General features: G+C 44.8%; 1 protein-coding gene across 2 annotated transcripts in view; it reads right to left on the bottom strand.

The window, feature by feature from the left end:
- Adam23 (ADAM metallopeptidase domain 23) overlaps positions 1–18,865 on the bottom strand; it is a 144,795-nt gene that overhangs the window by 95,993 nt on the left and 29,937 nt on the right. For both annotated transcript variants that reach the window (XM_051153932.1, XM_051153931.1), the window contains exon 3: positions 17,218–17,294. In XM_051153932.1, coding sequence (XP_051009889.1) covers positions 17,218–17,294 — 77 coding nt within the window. The remainder of the gene's footprint in view (positions 1–17,217; positions 17,295–18,865) is intronic.

Here is an 18,865-nt window from a genome sequence, read left to right as displayed (position 1 = left end):
GTACTGGACTCGTTCCAGAGACCCACTGCTCCGCTGAGGTATCATAGGAGGACACACACGAAGTCTCACACTGATTTTGAAATATCAGGTTGAGTACAAGTCTATAGATGCCACCGCATATGGGAAAGGCCTATGAAACTATAATCTATGTTTTAGAAGGCTAAACGCAAATAAAAAAACTATAGAAAGCACATTCAGAAATAAGGTAGGAAAAGGAGGAAGGAAGATGGAAATCAATACAGAAAAAAAAAAAGACATTTAAAAAAGTGCTGGGGCCTTGCTCCAACCAGTGAGGCCACATGCTCTGAGTGGGGACAGTGACTGCAGCCTTCTGAACCTGAAGTGCATTTGAAATCCAGAGGGGCACAAGTTACATCTCCAAAACATGCTTCATGTAAGTGTTAGAGTCTCTTGTTCTTCAGAGTCAACGAACATACACTGATTTTACCTCCAATCTTTGTATCATATACTAAAGATTCAATAAACAGTGTGTTAAAATCACAAAAAAGAAGAAAATGCATTTATTTGTGTATGTTTGTTGTGTGTGTGTACATGGGTGTGTGTATATATGGTACATATGTGAATGGTGTATGTGATGTGTGTGTGTGTATGTATGGTGTGTATATGTGTGTGATATATATGTGTGTATGGTATGTGTGTATGTGTGTGTGTGTATGGTACGTGTGTGGTGTGTGTATGTGTGTGTGTATGTATGGTATGTGTGTGGTGTGTGTATGTGTGTGTGTATGTATGGTATGTGTGTGGTGTGTGTATGTGTGTGTGTATGTATGGTATGTGTGTGGTGTGTGTATGTGTGTGTGTATGTATGGTATGTGTGTGGTGTGTGTATGTGAGTGTGATGTATGTGTGTGCAGTGTATGTGTGTGTGTGGTATGTGTACGTGTGTGTGCATGTGTGTGATATGTGGTGTGTGTGATGTATGTGTATGTGTGTGATGTGTGTGTATGTGTGTGATATGTGTGTGTATGAGGTGTGTGATATGTGTGTATGAGGTGTATGTAGTATGTGTGTGTGATATGTGTGTGTGGTGTGTGTGTGTGTGTGTGGGAATGCACATGTGTGTAGGGTGTATGTGTGTGATAGTGTGTGTGTATGTGTGTGACGTATATGTGTGTGATGTGTGTGATATGTGTGTGTGTGTATGTGTGTGTGCATGTGTGTGTGCATGTGTGTGTGCATGTGTGTGATATGTGTGTGTATGGTATGTGATATGTGTGTGTGTGGTGTGTGTGTGAGAGATATGTGTGTGATGTGTGTGTATGTGTGCATGTGTATGGTATGTGTGTGGTGTGTGTATATGCGTGTGTATGGTGTGTGTGTGTGTCTGTGTGTGTTTAGGAGTGCTTGTCATGACAAGCATATGGAAATCACAAGACAGGTCTATGGATTTGGCTTTCTCCTTCTACCTTCCTATGGGTTCTAGAGATCGAAACCAGGTCACCAGGCTTGCCCAGCAAGTGCCTTTACACACTGAGCCATCTGCCAGCCTAGGAAAATATCTTTAAATTTCTGTCGGCTCAAATGTGAGACACCAGAGTACGTGAGAAAGTCATATCCCACTCTCCACTCCACTGTGGAGAATGTTCTGACCGTTGGCTAGATCTGGGTAGGGGCTTAAAGTTTACCTCCTGTATTGTCCTTGGCTGGTACCTTAGTTTGAGCGGGACCCCTGGGCCCAAATCTGCCTATCATAATGTTCTACTTGTAGCCCCTGGAGGGGGAGACCTGGTGGCACTCAGAGGAAGGACAGCAGGTAGCCAAGAAGAGACTTGATACCCTATGAGCATATACAGGGGGACGTAATCCCCCTCAGGAACAGTCATAGGGGAGGGGAATAATGGGGAAATGGGGGGAAGGGAAGAATGGGAGGATACAAGGGATGGGATAAACATTGAGATGTAACAAGAATAAATTAATAAAAAAATTTTTTTTTAAATTCTGTCGACTGACAGTTAACATGGGAGAAAAGAGCTACAGTTATCCATAGTTTTACATTTCTATATGTGAAGTTTTAAGGTCACCAAGGGGTGACTTGTTTTGAATTAGCTGCATGTAAGATGTATTACAAATAATCAATAAACATTAAATATAAAAAACTGGTGTGTCACAGTAATGCCTTCTCCACAGCATCTTCATTTCTAAAGTAAGACAAAGGAAAAGTCACCGTGTGTCCATTGTATTCTCTCCAATACAATCACATCAGGCGCACATTAATTTTTAGCATCAAGCTTCATATTCTGTCTGAAGAAGAAACTACACAGTATGTCAATTACCAAGTCTTAATCCTAAACAGAGTGTTAATGCATTAGTGCATTAGTGCAATCCAGTGCATATGCTATGGTGGGGTCTATCAATGGTCCTCTCATAATGGGGTGCGCTAAGTTTACCTTATCTGTGAAACACAGTGCTGGCAGCCTTCAGCTTCAGATGGCTTTCACCTTGCAGAAAGGTCTTAAGGACTTTAAAATAACCTTTTGTCCACTACAGAATGGCCTGCTGCTCAGCAAGTCGGAGCACGGCGGGAGGCGTCTATAAATAGGTACTTACATGCTGGAAATGTGGACTTCTCATGTATTAGAAAAATTCTCTCTGAATCTTTCATTTCTTCTTGGGAATGGCCCCGTACTCCTTTGTACTCTGGCTGAACATATATGAACAAAATTTTGGCTCTTTTCTTGGGGACAATAGCAATCTCAGGGACTATTTTCCAAAAGGTACTGGTAAGTGGCTGAAGTAGACTAGCGTTGGGTGCCTGAGAGTGAGTGGCTTTTAAGTACAGAAATCAGGGAGCACACACACACACACCCCAGGAAACGAGGACCTGCTAGCAGTTGGCCTAGTCTAAGAGTCAGTCCTGTCAGGCCCTAGGGGTGTTCCTGATCCACCCCCAGATGTCTCAGTGAATACAAGAAAGGACTACCTTACCTGAGGCACCAACCCCAGAAGCCTATTGAAAAAGTGTGAGCCAGGCGTGGTGCTGCACGCTTTTAACTCTAGCACTCTGGAGGCAGAGGCAGGTGGGATCTCTGTGAGTTCAAAGCCAGCTTGGTCTACAAAGCCAGGGCTGTTACACAGAGAAACCTAAGAAATAAATAAATAAATAAATAAATAAATAAATAAAGTGCAAATTGTCCTTAGAAACGGGAAGTGCAAAAACAGGTGCACTATTAGTTCCGCTGATGTGTCTTAATGAGTGCTCTTTTCATCAGCCAAGAAGAAGTCTTTGTAAACCCCTCCACCTTTGAAGCAGAAATTCAAAAGTTATACACTCAGCCAGCCCCAACAGAGACAGACAGCTCATGGGCAGTCCCCTTTCACTCAGAAACAAGGGACGAAGAAAAAACTGTATAGACTGAGAAGCTCGGAAAGCCACTAGGTAAGTGATAAGCTGTGATTAAAACACAACTCTCAAAAGACAAGATGGACCTTGCTTTCTTCCATAGTAAGGATCCGCCATCTCCCAGTTGAGGAAGTGTGGGCAGAATACGCATTCAAAGCAGGGACATGTCACATGAACATTCTGTTCGTGGGGCTGGGTACAAAACGGTTTCCTGCCTTGAATCCACAGACCTGCAAACCCTGCCTCAAACTGCCCTTACGAAAAGGAGTATCTCATGGCTTCTTGCTGTTTGCTCTCTTCACACAGTTCACAAACTCAAAAGCACACACAGCCCAGGAGTGCTAAGCTAAATGAGGAAGTAGCAAGGGTACTTACTCCTGAAAATGCTGCTGTCTCTAAGTGACTACATTAAAGCCTACATTAATGACGTCATAGGGACGAAGCTAACGAGGCATGAGTGTGTTTCTAATTCCGACTAAGACATCAGAACTTCTTTCTGCAGCTTTTAAAATGCTGTTGAAGATGCGTCAGGGAGAGACATTAGTTAGGAAAAAAATGCAAACTAGATAACAGTTTATCATTTGTACAGTTAGTAAACACTGCAGATTGGTGACTCATCTAGGAAAATTAATGGGTGCTCAGGAAGAATTGCTTTCCTGCCTGAACGACTTAGTCATCCTTGAATTACTCAGCCTAAAACCTCAGGAACAAGCCCCTCCTTTCCCTGATCCAATCCTAAACTGTGGCTCCTTAGGGTTTAGTCTCATTCTTGTTCTATAGCCAAACACTGTGTAGAAAGTAGAAAGAAGAGGGGTGAGGTGGGAAGGTCAGATGAAGACCACTGGTACCACTGTCTGAATTGTCTTTAAAGAGGAGAGCATGATCTTGAGGCCAAGTCAGTCCAGCTTTGTGGAGAAACAACAACAATAGGCAGGAACCATCGGGGAGGGGAGGGGAGCGGAGAGGAGGGGAGGGGAGGGGAAGGGAGGGGAGGGGAGAGAATGAACGGGAGGGGAGAGGAGGGGAGGGAAGGGGAGGGGAGGGGAGGGGAGGGGAGGGGAGGGAGGAGAGGGAAGGGGGAGGGAACGAACGGGAGGGGAGGGGAGGAAAGGGGAGGGGAGGGAGGGGGGGAGGGGAGGGAAAATGAACGGGAGGGAGGAAGGAACGAACGGAGGGGGGGGACGGGAGGGGAGGGAGGAAGGGGAGGAAAGGGAGGAGGGAGGGGAGGGGAGGGGAGGGGAGGGGAGGGGGAGGGGAGGGGAGGGGAGGGGAGGGGAGGGGAGAGGAGGGGAGGGGAGGGGAAGGAAGTCAGATAACCAAGATGAAGAATTTCCAGGACTATAACGTACTAAGAGGTGGCTGAGTAAGTCATATGCAACCGTATGAAAATGCTGCGCTGTGTACTTGAGCTTGTGAAGAGAGTAAATTTTTGCACATTCTCACATTTAACAAGTTATGAGTGCAAGGAGGAAAGAAAAGGAGAAGGGGGTGGAAGAGGAAAGAGAAGGAGGAAAGGAAGAGGGAAAGAGGAGGAAGAAAGGGAACAGAAAAGACAGTGGTGCCGGTGATGGAGTAATTAGTATGTCTATCCGCTTGAGTACAGTAGTTACCTATGACAGATGCAGATACCAAAACAAAACAGTGCATCTTATTAAAAAATAGTTTTCTTACTTACATCCTAATAAATCCAGAAGTTATGTTAAAAATAAAACAGGGATTTATAAAAAAAAAAATACAGTCTGTCCTTGCGGTATAAAAATCATTTAGTCACATAGGAAAGTCTGATTTATTGCATGAGTGGACTTGCTTGGGCAGAAGAAAAATGAGGAAAAAATAAAACGTGTCCTGCATCGTGTGTTAGAGATTTTTTTTAGCCTATTATTTGAATGGTATCCCTATGAAAAGGTAAATGCAATTTTAATTATTTAAATTAGGCTTGAAGGTTTTCGCTAAAAAAAAAAAAAAAAAAAATTAAGCCTCTACGAGTTGTTTTCTTTTAAAACAGCCTGAACATTAAAGCACATGGGCGTCATCGGGGGAGATGAATTAGAACTGACATTTCTGAAGCGTGCGTTTTAATAAGCAAGTCATAACCAGATGTAGTTAGGATTCTAATATCGTGGCTTCTAATTTATAATTAATTTAAAAAGAGCAGAGAAATGGCTTTGTATGGTGAATCTGGTCTGTGAATCACCGAAAGAAATATGCTAGAAGTAACGCTATGTTTATTGGCAACAAAAAACCCACCAAGGGTCTTAATGAGCCATCTTATCTGGTATCAAACTGTGACTTTATACAAATCCATACAGAATCAAGAGGAAAGTTTAACACATCCTTGTTTAGGGCTAGACTTATGGATGGAATAGAAATTATAAAAACAAAAGATTGTGAAAAGACAGTTTCTATATTGTTTCTTTTTTCTAAGGTTCACGTCTATAGGACTTTTCAAACACATCTGGCACGCATCCTTCCAAAACTCAAACTGGAACTTAACCTTCGAGTGATGACACAAAGAGGTAGGCTCTGGGGCGATGACAAGGCTCTGAGGGCTCTGCCCACAGAAAATGGGACTAATGCCAGGACAGGACAGGCTTCAGGGAGCCACCTCACCCTCTCTCATCTCTTCTCCAGTGTGAGGACACACTTTTTGTCCTTCCCCCTGAAGCACACATCCTTCACAAGACTCAGATCTTCTTGCACCTTGAACCTGGACTTTCTCGCCTCCAGAACGTCAGGAATAAATTTCTATTGTTCTGGGTTATTTTGCAAATGAACTTACGGTGATGCTTCAACTCCTCCCTACAGGCTTTGACAATAGACAGTCCCAAGTTCTGCTACCAGCTGCCATTAGGAATCGCTGTGTAAGTTTGCTTATCTCGTTGACCTTAGTGTCCTCTCTTTAAAAAAAAAAAAATTTTTTTGTTTTTAATTTATGCAGGTGTTTTGCCTGCCTGTACGCCTGTGTGAGCGAATCAGATCTGCTGGAACTGGAGTTGCAAGCAGTTGCCAGGGGGTGGGGGGTGGGGCAAAGGCAGCTGAGAATTGAACCCAGGCCCTCTGCAAGAGCAGCCAGTGCTCTTAACTGCTGAGTCACTTCTCTGGGCCCCCTTTCATTTTCTCTGAATCCAAGCATCTGGGTCTCCACATTCAAATCCCTTTCATTTTCTCTGAATCCAAGCATCTAGGTCTCCACATTCAAATCCCTACCTGGCCCAACTCTTAAAAACAAACTTGAGGTCTAATTTGAAACACCGATTTCCACGAACACCTAACTCCACAGGCACTCGCACCCTTAATCTAACTTAAGTGTCTTTCCTGTGAGCTTAAAGGCACCTGCACTCTTGTGACAGCACTCCTAGGACTTTCATTAAGTGCCTGGGAACCTATCTTTCTCCTCCACTGTCCTGGAAGCTTCGTGAGGAGAAGACAGATCCCTCCTCTTGGGATCTTAACACTTCCTGGCTCTCAGCAGACACGCAATAAACATCATGAGATGGTTTATGAAAAGCTTCCTTCCATCAGTGGAAATGTACTGGTCCTCTCACTCATGTCAGGAAGAACTTTATGTGCTTGGTTCATACGGAAGGTCAGTAGGGGAAGTCCACTCGAGCATTACCACTGACCCTTTGCAAGATGATCGCTATCCATACTAACTATGATGCTGATAGATGTCTTATCATACCAGGACCAAAGACTAAGTTCCTCTTGGCAGGAGAATATGCCTATCTGCAGACAGACAGGTGAACTCTTAGCAGCTAGTGAAAATTATACCAGCCAGCATATATTGCCTTTCTCATTCAACTGTCAGAAAATTAAGATCCAGCGTCAGTGACTACTGCAACTAACCCATCCCCAGTGCCAAGTCCCCTAGGACACTGCGCTTTTCACTATTTTGTCATGACTAACCTCTGCTAGGACTTCTATGTATGACTTTTGTCTTCAAAACCCAGGAAATGCTCTGAAGAACGGATCATGTTCTGGTTTCTTTAGCCATATTCCACCTCGGATTGGTTGCCTACACGGGCTCTCCTTTCATCCAGCAGTCAAGAAATAGTTCCTTAGTTCACTAGGTTTGTATTTTATATCCTGGATTGGATAACAAGTGCCCAGAGATGCCACTGGCAGACAATTAGATTCTTTTGAGTTTGATATAAATTCTTAGCTGCCACGTTTTCTCTCTGCTGTAGCTGCCAGGTTCTCTCTTCAAGGCCATCACAATCAGATCACCTCTTGGAATCTAAAAAAAAAATCTAAAACTAGCTCCTGAGGCCACTCTGATATTCTCAGCCTTGAGGATTCTCCCACGACAATTGCTGTCAATAGACAGCAAGACCTGAGGCCGAAGGGCCTCTTACGATAAGCAGAAGGCAAGCCTTAGCTACATCTTGTCTGTCTGTGGAACTCAAAAGTCAGTAAGTAGACTGGAGGAAGAGCACCTGGCTTACGTGCACAAAGCCCAGGTTCAAGCCTCAGCATCAGAGGCAGGGAGGGACGGGGAGAAATACCAATGCTTAGCTTGTGGCTTCTGTTCTCTTTTTTTTTTTTTTTTTTGAGACAGGATCTCTCTAAGCTGTAACTCTATCTGGCCTTCATCTCTCTCTATAGACCAGGCTGGCCTCAAACTCACAGAGCGCTGCCTGCCTTAGCCTTTCCTGTGTGCAGGAACTAAAGGTGTGCGTGACAACGCTTGTGATTAATGTTGCTGCTAATGTTGTTGTATTTAATTGTGAAAGCTATTCTCAGACCCTTTCTAAGTAGGTGGGATAAACATTGTAAATAACTAAAAACTAGAGCCTGCTAATATTTGGAGAATAGTTATTTCAAACTTTCCACAGTGTCTGGCCCTGATCCACCAACACAAAGATGACTCATCAGAAGCAAATAATATCTAAGGCATCCAACACAAGCTGAGCTCTCCAGCTCTCCAGAGTGAGATGTGCTAAGTACTTATCTGGTCAGAGAGGACATGGCAAAGATCGGAGCAACTCCTTCCCCGGCAGGAGGAAGTTGCCCACAGCTACTCCAGGCCATGTGCATGAAATCCAACTATGTCCTATTACATGTGGCACCACCCAATCAGGATTCATACTCCTGAAAACTGCTTCCTAAGGTTCCTTATTATTACGAAACTTTTTTTTCCTGACATTATCAAAATAGTTCAAGTCTTCCTAAAAAATACCTAGATGCAAAAGATATCTCAGTCTCAAACCAGCACTTGGGAGTGACAGATGATCAGCTGTAAGAGACAAACAGACTCCCTAACAGTGGCATTGATACTGCATCCCTGGCTGACGTAATCAGCATGGTGAGTCTGGAGGCTGACAAACCAGAAGCAAAGTACCAGGACGGTGGCTTAAACAAACAAACAAACAACTTATCTCCTCATTGTCTAGGGAGGCCAAGAACGAGGTGCCAACAAGGCTGGTTAAATTCTGCAGCCCTCGCCTTGACTTACAGATGCCACCGTCTCCTGATCTTCGTGTGGTTTCTCTCTGAACAGTCATGACTTCTTCAGGCTTCTTGTTCTCGTGAGGAAGCCAGTCATACTGAAGTTTTGTCTCCCCAAAAGACTGTGTTTTAACTAATTGCCTTTTAAAAGACCTTACTCCGTCACACTTGACGCAGTACTGAAGTTCACGAAGACTTCGCATGTTAATTTGTGGAAGAGAGAAAAGTCAGCTCCTGAACACAGGCCACGCTCAAGGCATAGGGTTGTTTTAAATGCAACCGGATTCTTGTGTGTGCTCTTCATATTGTTAAATGTTGATCAAGATTGTCAGTCAACATGAACATATGACATCCCAAGAGCCAGGCCCAGGTCACTAGGTTATGATAGGCCAGCTCTGGACACAACCCAAGCAGGCCAGAATTCCAAACAGCAACCGAGTGTCCCCAGGTCTCAGATTGCCCAGAAGCAGACAAGAGGATTATATCTCCTTTAATGGCTTATTAAAGGAGTTTAAACACAATATGGATAAAGGGCTTAGGCAAAGGTCTACTGACACCATCGTTAGTATAATTCAAAAGTCTCCTTCTGCACAGGCCTCAAACTAAGAAAAGAAGCATCTTCCCAAAGTAGCAGCATCTAAAGAGGCGGAATCCAGAAATGGCTCCCGTGCACTGACCACACTGGCTACTCTTAACTTCTTCAGACTAAGGCCCTGAAAGTGGAAGCCTCCACGAGAAAACGTAGATCCCAAATTCCCTTCGCTCCCTCAAACGTGCAAAAGGAAGTCAGCAGTGAGACTAACGTCCCAAGGGTGCGGTGACACAAAGCAGTCATCTTAGGACAGGAGTTAGGAAGTCCAGAATTCAAGATCCAGAGAACCCCACAGCCCGGGGCCAGGCCTGGGCCGTCTGCTTCCTACTGTCGCTCATTGCACCTGGTCCTATTTGCTCACATAACCAAAATCAGGTAGGAGAGGCCTGTTTCTTACTCACAAGCTCCTTCTTCCCCACCAAGCGAAGCCACAGCCAAAAACCTGCAGGGCTGAAAAGCACATTATTAATCAAAACAAAGCTGAGACTCTCCTTTAGAATGAGGAAAAAGTCCAGAAGGTGCTTGGCCTTTGGTCTGCTGTTTGTTGGGTTCCGTATCTCTGAGGAAGGAGCTCAGCAGCCTTAGCACTCCTGCCCCAAACCTGCCCCAAGCCCAAGAGATAGCATCTTTCTGTTTCCCTCATTCACTGACCAACTTCAACTGTGTGAAAAGACATCCTTCCTTATCTGAAGAATTTGGGGAGGAGCCTAATGATCTGAGCCCACTCGAGTTTGGAGTACACAGTTCACCAGCAGCTGAAGAAATACCCGAGAAACGGCCTGAGAGAGCGTTTGTCCTACCCGGAAGGAAGTAGCGAAGACTCACTTCCCCCAGAAGCAACTCACAGCCAACAACTGTCTGGGCAGTTGGTGAACAAAACTGGAAAAACTGGAAAACTTTGCCTCGCGATGGCTGCCAGGCAGGATCTGAGAGCGCATGGTCCTAGGATGCCTCCAGGCAAGATCTTTAGGTGGCCGCAGAAAGCAAACAGCCTCACTTCAGTAATGTCTTCTCTTCCCAGACTCACCTTTCCATTATCCGTGATGTCCTGGGACCCTCGCCTCAGAATCCAGCGGCAGGGATCCGTGCTGCAGGGATACAGCAACGCCCTGCGAACCTCGGAGGCCCCCCCACTCCCCCCACTGAGAGAAACTTCCCTCAATACCTAGGTGTCACGGTTACGCTCCATCATATTTTGGCTTTTAATTAAGATTTCTTTACTTTTTGAGATTATAATTACATCCTTTTCCCTTTCCCTCCAAACCTTGCCATGTACCCACTTCCTTGCGCTCTTTCAAACTCATGATCTCTTTTCTTTCCACTGTTGTTGGGGGGCGGGTGTGCATGTGGGGGGGAGGGTGTTCCTGAACATAAAAAAACAGCCTTCTCAGTCCTTATAATGTTATGCGCATGTATGTTTTGGGGGCTGATCATTTCGTATTTTGATACCATCTGTGTACATTTTAGTTTCATTTCTCTATCTTGGATTCCTTTTTTTTTTTCTGGGTTCTTGGGGAGAGTGGGGGGAAACCCCTCTCACACAGTTTTGACTTCCCTATGCTGCTCAGCACGGCATTTCACACCAACTAAATGCTCACAGTGTTGCCTAACTGAAGGATGAATTAGCCGCGTCAGTCAGCATGGAAGTCGGGTTCTTCATTTAACCTAACTGAAAGGGTTTTAGTGAAGTTGTTTCCTTCTTTCAAGAGTGCAGCATGAACTGTTTTTAATGAGCAAATTACCATGTGCAGATGCTTCTGTAAATCGGTGTTTTCTAGATGTTCATCTTAAAACACCCGAGTCCCAGAAAATCCAAACAAAGATCTCTTCTAAATCCAGAACTACCTTCCTGGATATATCATAGTAACACCTTTTTTGTTGTTGTTGCTGTTTTGTTTTGTTTTGACCCTGCCCTTTCTTTCTTACTTAACTCACTACTGGGGCTATTCCCATCCTTGCAGAGACCCTGAGACCCCTGAAGTCATCTCAGTCTGCACACTGTCACCATGCACCACTTTCCTGTTGTCTTCTCGTTGTGTACCCACACAGCAGCACCGCCTAGAAGAAGGAGAATAGGAGAGGTAGCAACAAAAAAGCGCTCTACGAGCACAGGAGGATGTTCCGTTGGGTTTGAGTGCTACTCCAAATCCCACACCGACTTGCCTCTCCCATGCCTGCTGGTCCACCACAGCTTTCAACACGAACCCAGCTACTCCAACCTGCGTTGCTTCTCTCAGCTCACCTGGTTACTAATAAGGCAGCTTTCCTAGCCTCCATAGTCTACGTCTGAAGGCCCCCAGTTTAGTTTACAGCCACCTACTGCTGAGTTCCTACTGTTTGCACCCAAGCATGGCTCTCCCTTTCAAGACACCCACCACAATAACGTCCCTGCCTGGCTAACAACCTAGAATGTTTCAACACTGGCAAACAGTGAGAATTCTTCCTCCTCTGCCTTGCCTATGGGTCAGTAGTATGCAAGCATTTATTTTATTATTCATTGGTCACGGGGTCTTTCTATGTAGCACTTGCTGGCCTAGGGCTTACACAGGGTTGGGTTTGAACACACAGTTGATCCTCTTACCTCTGCTACCTAAGTGCTGAGATCACAGGCCCATGCCTTTTAACAAACAGGAAAGCGTGCTCACCTTGGAGCCAATTGTGTGGCCTGAAAATTTTAGCATCCAAATGGTCAAAGAGCGTCAAGTCCTGCTGTTTTTCTAAATTAGAGACTGAGACTGGAGCAATAGGAATCATGCTGCATGAGCCATGGTATAGTTTCCACGCAGCAGAGAATGGCGCCTAAGCACTTGCTCCACAGACTAACCCTTCTTATCGTTAACCCGTCCTCATCACCTCTGTCTCTCAGTTTATCAAAGTGCTCCATTATCATAGAAACGCTAGTACCACACCTTCTTCTAACTCTTCCCCTCATCCAGTCCTCCAGCGGCCATTTGCTGTCCCCCAAGCTATGTTCTCTCCTTCATCCCCAGCTCTGTAACCGGTACCCCGTCACACACCCAGCTTCACGAAATCTTCTCTGTTCCAACCACCAGTGACAAATCAACTGGAAAACCCAAAGGATGTTTATTGCTTCTTAACTTACTGGAGCGTTCAACCGCAGATCATGACGTGAATTCACGTTTTTGAGTTTTAAAACTGTCTCCTCTCCCCACCTTCTGCCCACCCCCCACCCCCAGCTCTCTTTATTCCTCCTCTCCTCCTTCCTTTAAAGACATATTTGTCATTGATGTTTACACAGAAGTGACTCGCAAGGCGACTCCCTCCAACTCCCATTTCTCTACTAGTTTTACCCAACTACTCTCGAGACACAAACTGCCTCATCAAGACATTTCTGTGGGATTAAACTCTTTTTTTCTGCTTTGTCATCCCATCAAACCAATTCTAATGATTTTCACCAGCTAAAAGTTCTTAAAGTGCCCCCTCCCTGTGCTTCTTGGCACTGCCTGTGATCACCCATGACCTTTTCTGTTTTGGTTTTGGAGACAGGGTTTCTCTGTGTAGACTTGGCTGTCCTGGACTCCCTTTGTAGACCAGGCTGGCCTCAAACTCACAGAGATCCACCTGCCTCTGCCTCCCATGTGCTAGGATTAAAGGCGTGCACCACCATGCCCGCCCACCCCTTTTTACAGTCTTGGGAATGACTCCCGAGCACTTGAGCATAAATACCAGACTGTCCGTGTATTTCTTATCAAGGAAAAACTGTTTTAAACACCCAAGCTTCTTCTGCTTTTTAGGACAACATCACAAATTTTGAACATCAGGCAAAGTTGGGTGACACTTTTCTTAATGTCCACTAGACTTCCCCCATGGGTAACATCTCTGCTATGTGGTCTATGGTCATAGTGGTTCCCGGGTCACTTTTTAAGGAGCTTTAAGGCTGCTGTCTCTTTACTACAACCTGAGTATGCCCTCTGGGGTGACTGGAAAAGGATGAAAAGCTTGCTTGACATCTTTTTCTTCACATTGTGTGGGGTTTGTTAGTTTTTCTGCTGTTGTGTTTAGTTGGTTGTTTTGTTTTCTGCCACCTCCTCTTTCTCCTCCTCCTCTTCTTCCTCCTCTTCCTCCTCCTCCCCCTCCTCCCCCTCTTCTCCCTCTGTCTTAACCTTTGGCTCCAACTCTACTGAGCTCTGCAAACAGACACACTGACCACTCAGAAATAAATTGCCCCAGTCACCTGATCTCTCTCCTTCATCTCCACATCAAGAAATACCAGACTCTGAAAGGAAGTGGAAAGAGGTAGCTCTGGGCTCCTGGCAGTTCTCACCTGTTCTCGGATGAATCACTCTTTTCATAACGTATCTCTCTTCCTCAGTATGGTACATCCATAATGCCTCAACTCCTTGAAACTCAAAGACTGATTTATGAGCAAAGTGCCCTCTTTTCCGTTCTTTGGCCATTGAACAAGCCCTTTACTCATTTCCTATGGACTGGCTTTGCCATGGCGTGAGCCTCTAGACCCCAACAAGTTGAGCTACCCCTACGCTTAGATCTAGAATCATCCCTCTCTGTCTTATCCCTGTAATTTGTGGACATCTCAACAAAAGGCCAACCCTCCCTTCGTGCACTGCATTACATGCCCCTGACTTCTTATCACCTACTATTACAGATCTGTTCAATTTGGGCTGGGTCCTAACCAGGCCTCAAAAGACATGACAGGCACCCTGCCATGCTGTCTGTGGGTCTGCAATCCTCACTTCCACCAAAGGAATTTTACCAAGCACATTTAGCAATCAGGGGCTAAAGTGACACATCTTGTATGATAAACACACACTGACTAAAGAACGTAAGCTTTCCCAATTCTGCTGCCTGGGAATCAGAAACAACCTGATTGCAAGCACAGCCACGGGCTAATCAACTTCATAGCATGAGATTGCCCCCCATTCTCTGGAACCCTAAGAAGGTACCCCCTGCTTAGCCTTAGCTCCCTTCAGCTCCTCACCATACCAGTTTGCTTCTCTGCAGTGTTGGCGATTCCTCTAATAAACATCTTACCCAAAAAGACAATCCATCCTATGGCTCTCTTTACCCCCAAATCTGAGGCCTTTCAGTGCCCGGATGCACTCCTCCATCTTTTCCATCTCCCTCTTCCTCCCATATCTCAATACTTCCCTTGCTGATAACCCCGCGTCTTACAAGGCAGGTCTCCAACCTTTCCCCTTCTAGCATGTATTTTCACACCCTCCAGGCTAAAGAGCTGCCTCTCCTTGGAGTGACAGCTACAAAACCAGAACTTTAGGTGCATACAAAATAAGATGCTGTCCCTGTAAGTGGCTACTGATATCATTTCAAACTGTGTTGTTGTTGTTGTTGTTGTTGTTGTTGTCGTCGTCAGAGATGGCACCAGTTAAATCCAGCAAAATGGCTGACTCCACCCCTGACACACACACACACACACACACACACACACGCGCGCGCGCGCATGCCACCAGAGTAAACTTTGTTCATTATAATGTTAAATTCTCTACATGAGAATTCATATTCTCTGGCTGCTCCCACCCACCATTTTTAAACATGTGATTTATGAAGAAGTTTATTCAATGTCTCCCACCGAACAGGCTCAGGAATATGCGAGCGTCTACACGTGACAACAGCTCCTAGCCATATGAATATTCATGAATCTTCCAAATGATATCCCCAGCCTTCTGTGTGCAAAAGGAATTAACCTATCCCCAGTGCTGTCCTTATTTGGCTGCAAGTAATAAACCTGTTCTCACTGATTGCGTTTACTGGCTTTGTGCTCACCTAGGAGTAATCCTTTCGGGTTTGGTCACACGATCATAGCATTCCATGATAACCTTTAGCACAACACACTTTACACTCTTCTAACATTACTTTATCTCTTTATCAACCGTCCCCAGCTAGACCCAGTTCCTCAAGCAAGGATATTCATAATAGGTGTTCAGCCTGATTCCTTTGCATGTTAAATGTCAGTAAGAAATATTTTCTGGTCTGCCTTCATAACTCTGAGGACCCTAGGGCATTCCGTATGCCCCTTTCTCAAACATTGCTTCTCTGGAAAGTTCTACTGCAGTCGTGGTATTTTAATATTCAGAATCCATAGCGGTTGGTGCAGCACTGGTGGTGCAGCAGTAAGCAGAGCTGCGCTACCAAGTACACTGCAGTACTGACTGCAACCTGCACCTAGGGCAGCATCCAGTAAGTAGGGGGCTGAGACGAACTAAAATTAGCCACATCCTGGTGCTCAACATAGCCTAAGACTTGGCAAGACAACCTCTGCTGCAGGCACACTGCTGACATAGCACGGTGAACTGGACGTCAACCAAGGAAGAAAACCTGCAATATCCTTAGCACGGAAGGTCCGAGTTCTGCTGATTCATTCTGACTTCAAGCTGCGGTAACACTTGAGTAAGGAGCACCCAAGCTTACTCCGCAACTTTGTTTCTGCAGAGCTGACAGAATTTGGCATACAGGAAATTTAATAGTCTTCTGCAATTCCTCAGAAGTGGGCTGCAGGCACCTGCATTCCTGTGTCTGGTAGCATTAAATAATATTTCCTTACAAAGCGTAGTCCTGTTTAAACCCCTGATGAGAGCTGAAAATCCTGTCTAGAGTCGCTATAAGTAAAGAGACTCACGTGAGAAAACCACCTTCACCAAATGCTCGGGGCAGGTTCAGTGGGAACTCTGCAGTCCTGCCTAAGGCAAGAATCTTGTCCACCTGCTCTGAGTGCCAGCAGGTTGCCAAGAAGAGACTTGATATCCTATGAGCATATACAGGGGGAGGTAATCCCCCTCAGGAACAGTCATAGGGGAGGGGAATAATGGGAAAATGGGAGGGAGGGGAGAATGGGAGGATACAAGGGATGGGATAAACATTGAGATGTAACAAGAATAAATTAATAAAAAATTTAAAAAAAAAGAATCTTGTCCACACTTCACACAAGAACACCTGTACAAACTGTTCCAATTTAGGAAAAAGCATTTAAATATCAACACAAACACAGGCACAGAGACAATGGGCAAATTCCCATCCGTACAACGTTTCAAAGAACGCACACTGGTGCAAATTACAAAGCAAAGAACCTTCTCAGAATAGGCCTTCGTGACTCATTGTTTACGTTCTTCTTCCTACATAAGTCGTGTGTGTTGCATTATAAAAAGTAAAATGAAAGAAATTTCTAGACTTAAGTCTAATTATGCTTCAGTAATTTATTATGCTTCTTATATAGTAATTATTACTGATAGAATTTAATTAACCAGCATTATGTCACATATTGCCGCCTTTTAAAACCAGAATGTCAAGACTGGGCCCCTTAACAGTCAACCATGGATCAGACAGGGGCTTGCAGGGCCCTATGCCTCCTGTTGATGGATTCTGGGGGGAAGGATGGTAATTTTCTTCAGTTATGTACCCACTGACAAGCCCACCAGACTCTAGTGGATGGTTTCAAACCCCACAGGCACACAGAGAATCCTGGTTAAACCCAGTGGGTCTCAATAAAAAAATTTTAAAAAAAGAAAATAAAATATGAATGTGGAAAGGAGACTTATATGTATGAAGATATCAAATTATCAGCAATTCAGTAAAAGGTACTAAAAATCATAGTATATAAGTTTTTGATTTGGGACATATAACATGTTAAAGTTTTTTTTTTTTCAGGAAAAGAAAATAAAGTCACCACTACCATTCCGACTTACCACTCTTCTTCGAGTATTCTCTGCCAAATAATGGACTAGAAAAGATCAGTTGCTTCAGCACAGACGGGGTTTGGATGAACCTTAAGAAATGAGGTTTCACTGGCCTTGCTTCCTCAGAGAATTTGCTGCATACTTACTTGTTCAGTACGAGGTCAAGAATGAACTTGGAGCCAAAGGCTTCAATCTGGAAGCTCGCCTGGGCCAGATGGACAGCCTAAATGCAAAAGGACAGAAGGAGTCTTAGATATTTAACAGGACAGCATTTTTGTTTTTCTTTTTGTTTTGAGACAGGGTTTCTCTGTGTAGCCCCGGCTGCCCTGGACCCGCTTTGTAGACCAGGCTGGCCTCGAACTCACAGAGATCCACCTGCCTCTGCCTCCCAGAGTGCTGGGATTACAGGCACACGCCATGGCACCTAGACCAAGACAGCATTTTCAGGTAGACATTTTTTAATGCATCTTTATGTATCAACTCGTCTCTTTAAAGGACTGGGTATGCCACCTTGGTTCTGCTTGGAAGTGCCGCTGTGTGAGCAGCAAAGAACCACCAAGAAAAAGTCGGGACTCCAAAACAAAGCCACTGAGGCGAGAGTCACCAGTGTGTCCTGCTGGACTTCCAGAGCGAGCATGACAAATTGTGCAGAACTCTAGTTAAAGCTTGACTTTGGGCTACGCTGCTGTGCCCCCCAAATGAAGTTCCCTACACACCTAAGTGAGAAATCACATCAGCACTGTGCTCTTCTGTGGGGTGGGATCAGGAACTTTCCGTAGGTGATGAGTCAGCACAATGTGACAATCAAATGTGATGGCACAGCCTTCTGACTTCTGAAAGCACTGGGAGTGTAGCCCCTTGGGACGACTATGTTCACATCCCCTCTAAGGGTCACGCATTCACAACGCAACAATAGTCCCATCTAGGCCAGAATCACAGCTAGCAGGTGTTAAAAGATTAGCATAAGTCAAAGAAGTGCCCTGAATAATGTAAATTAATAAATCAATGAAGAGTTGCCAAAGTATTATTCAACATAAAGCTTTTCTTTGTCATCCTATCAAGTTTAAAAAAAAAAAAAAAAAGACAAGTATATAGGCAACAACCACACCAACTCCTTAGACTCGGTCCTTAGGTAGAGACAGCCTCCAAACAACAGGTGGCATGGTCATTGTTGAGTAAGTGGAAACCAACTTAAACATCCCCTTTAAAGACGTTATATTCCCAGCTCCCTCTGGTGCCACTGCAGGCTCCCCTCAGCCCTCCTTTGCACAATTATCAACCGCTCCCCATCCTTGAAAGGCATCCCAGTTGCCCTCCATATACACACTTTACGATGAACTCTGGTCCTCAGAGCAGCAGGAATACTTTGCTTCCCCTCCTTCTCCATCTGGGAGGCTGTTTGCTTCCTTCCATTTCCTCCAAGGCCAGTGAGCGCCATGACACATGTCACAGGGTGTCTTGCAAATGACAGTAGATTAATGACCCTTCCCCCAAAACTATCAAAAACTTTCAAATAATTCGCCAAGCATTCATTATCAGGGCTATTGTCTTGCCACGGCCATAAAAGCACCATCAATAAAACTATGGTTTTTATGTCAGTCAATCACAACTGCCAGTTACTCAATAAAATCAGTAAACAGAATTTTAAAGGCAATTAACACATACTAAATGCAAACTGAACACCATCAGCCTCCATTCCAAAGTTCAAACCACGAAGAACAAGACCCTCCCACGTGTCCAAGGTTCCCGCATCTAAACATAAAAATAGGAAGCATCTGTCTTGTCAACTGTGCT

This window comes from Acomys russatus, chromosome 12 (genome assembly GCF_903995435.1).
Source record: "Acomys russatus chromosome 12, mAcoRus1.1, whole genome shotgun sequence".
NCBI classification, from domain to species: domain Eukaryota; kingdom Metazoa; phylum Chordata; class Mammalia; order Rodentia; family Muridae; genus Acomys; species Acomys russatus.
The sequence above is the reverse complement of the archived record's forward strand: the minus strand, read 5'-3'. Positions and strand labels throughout refer to the sequence as shown.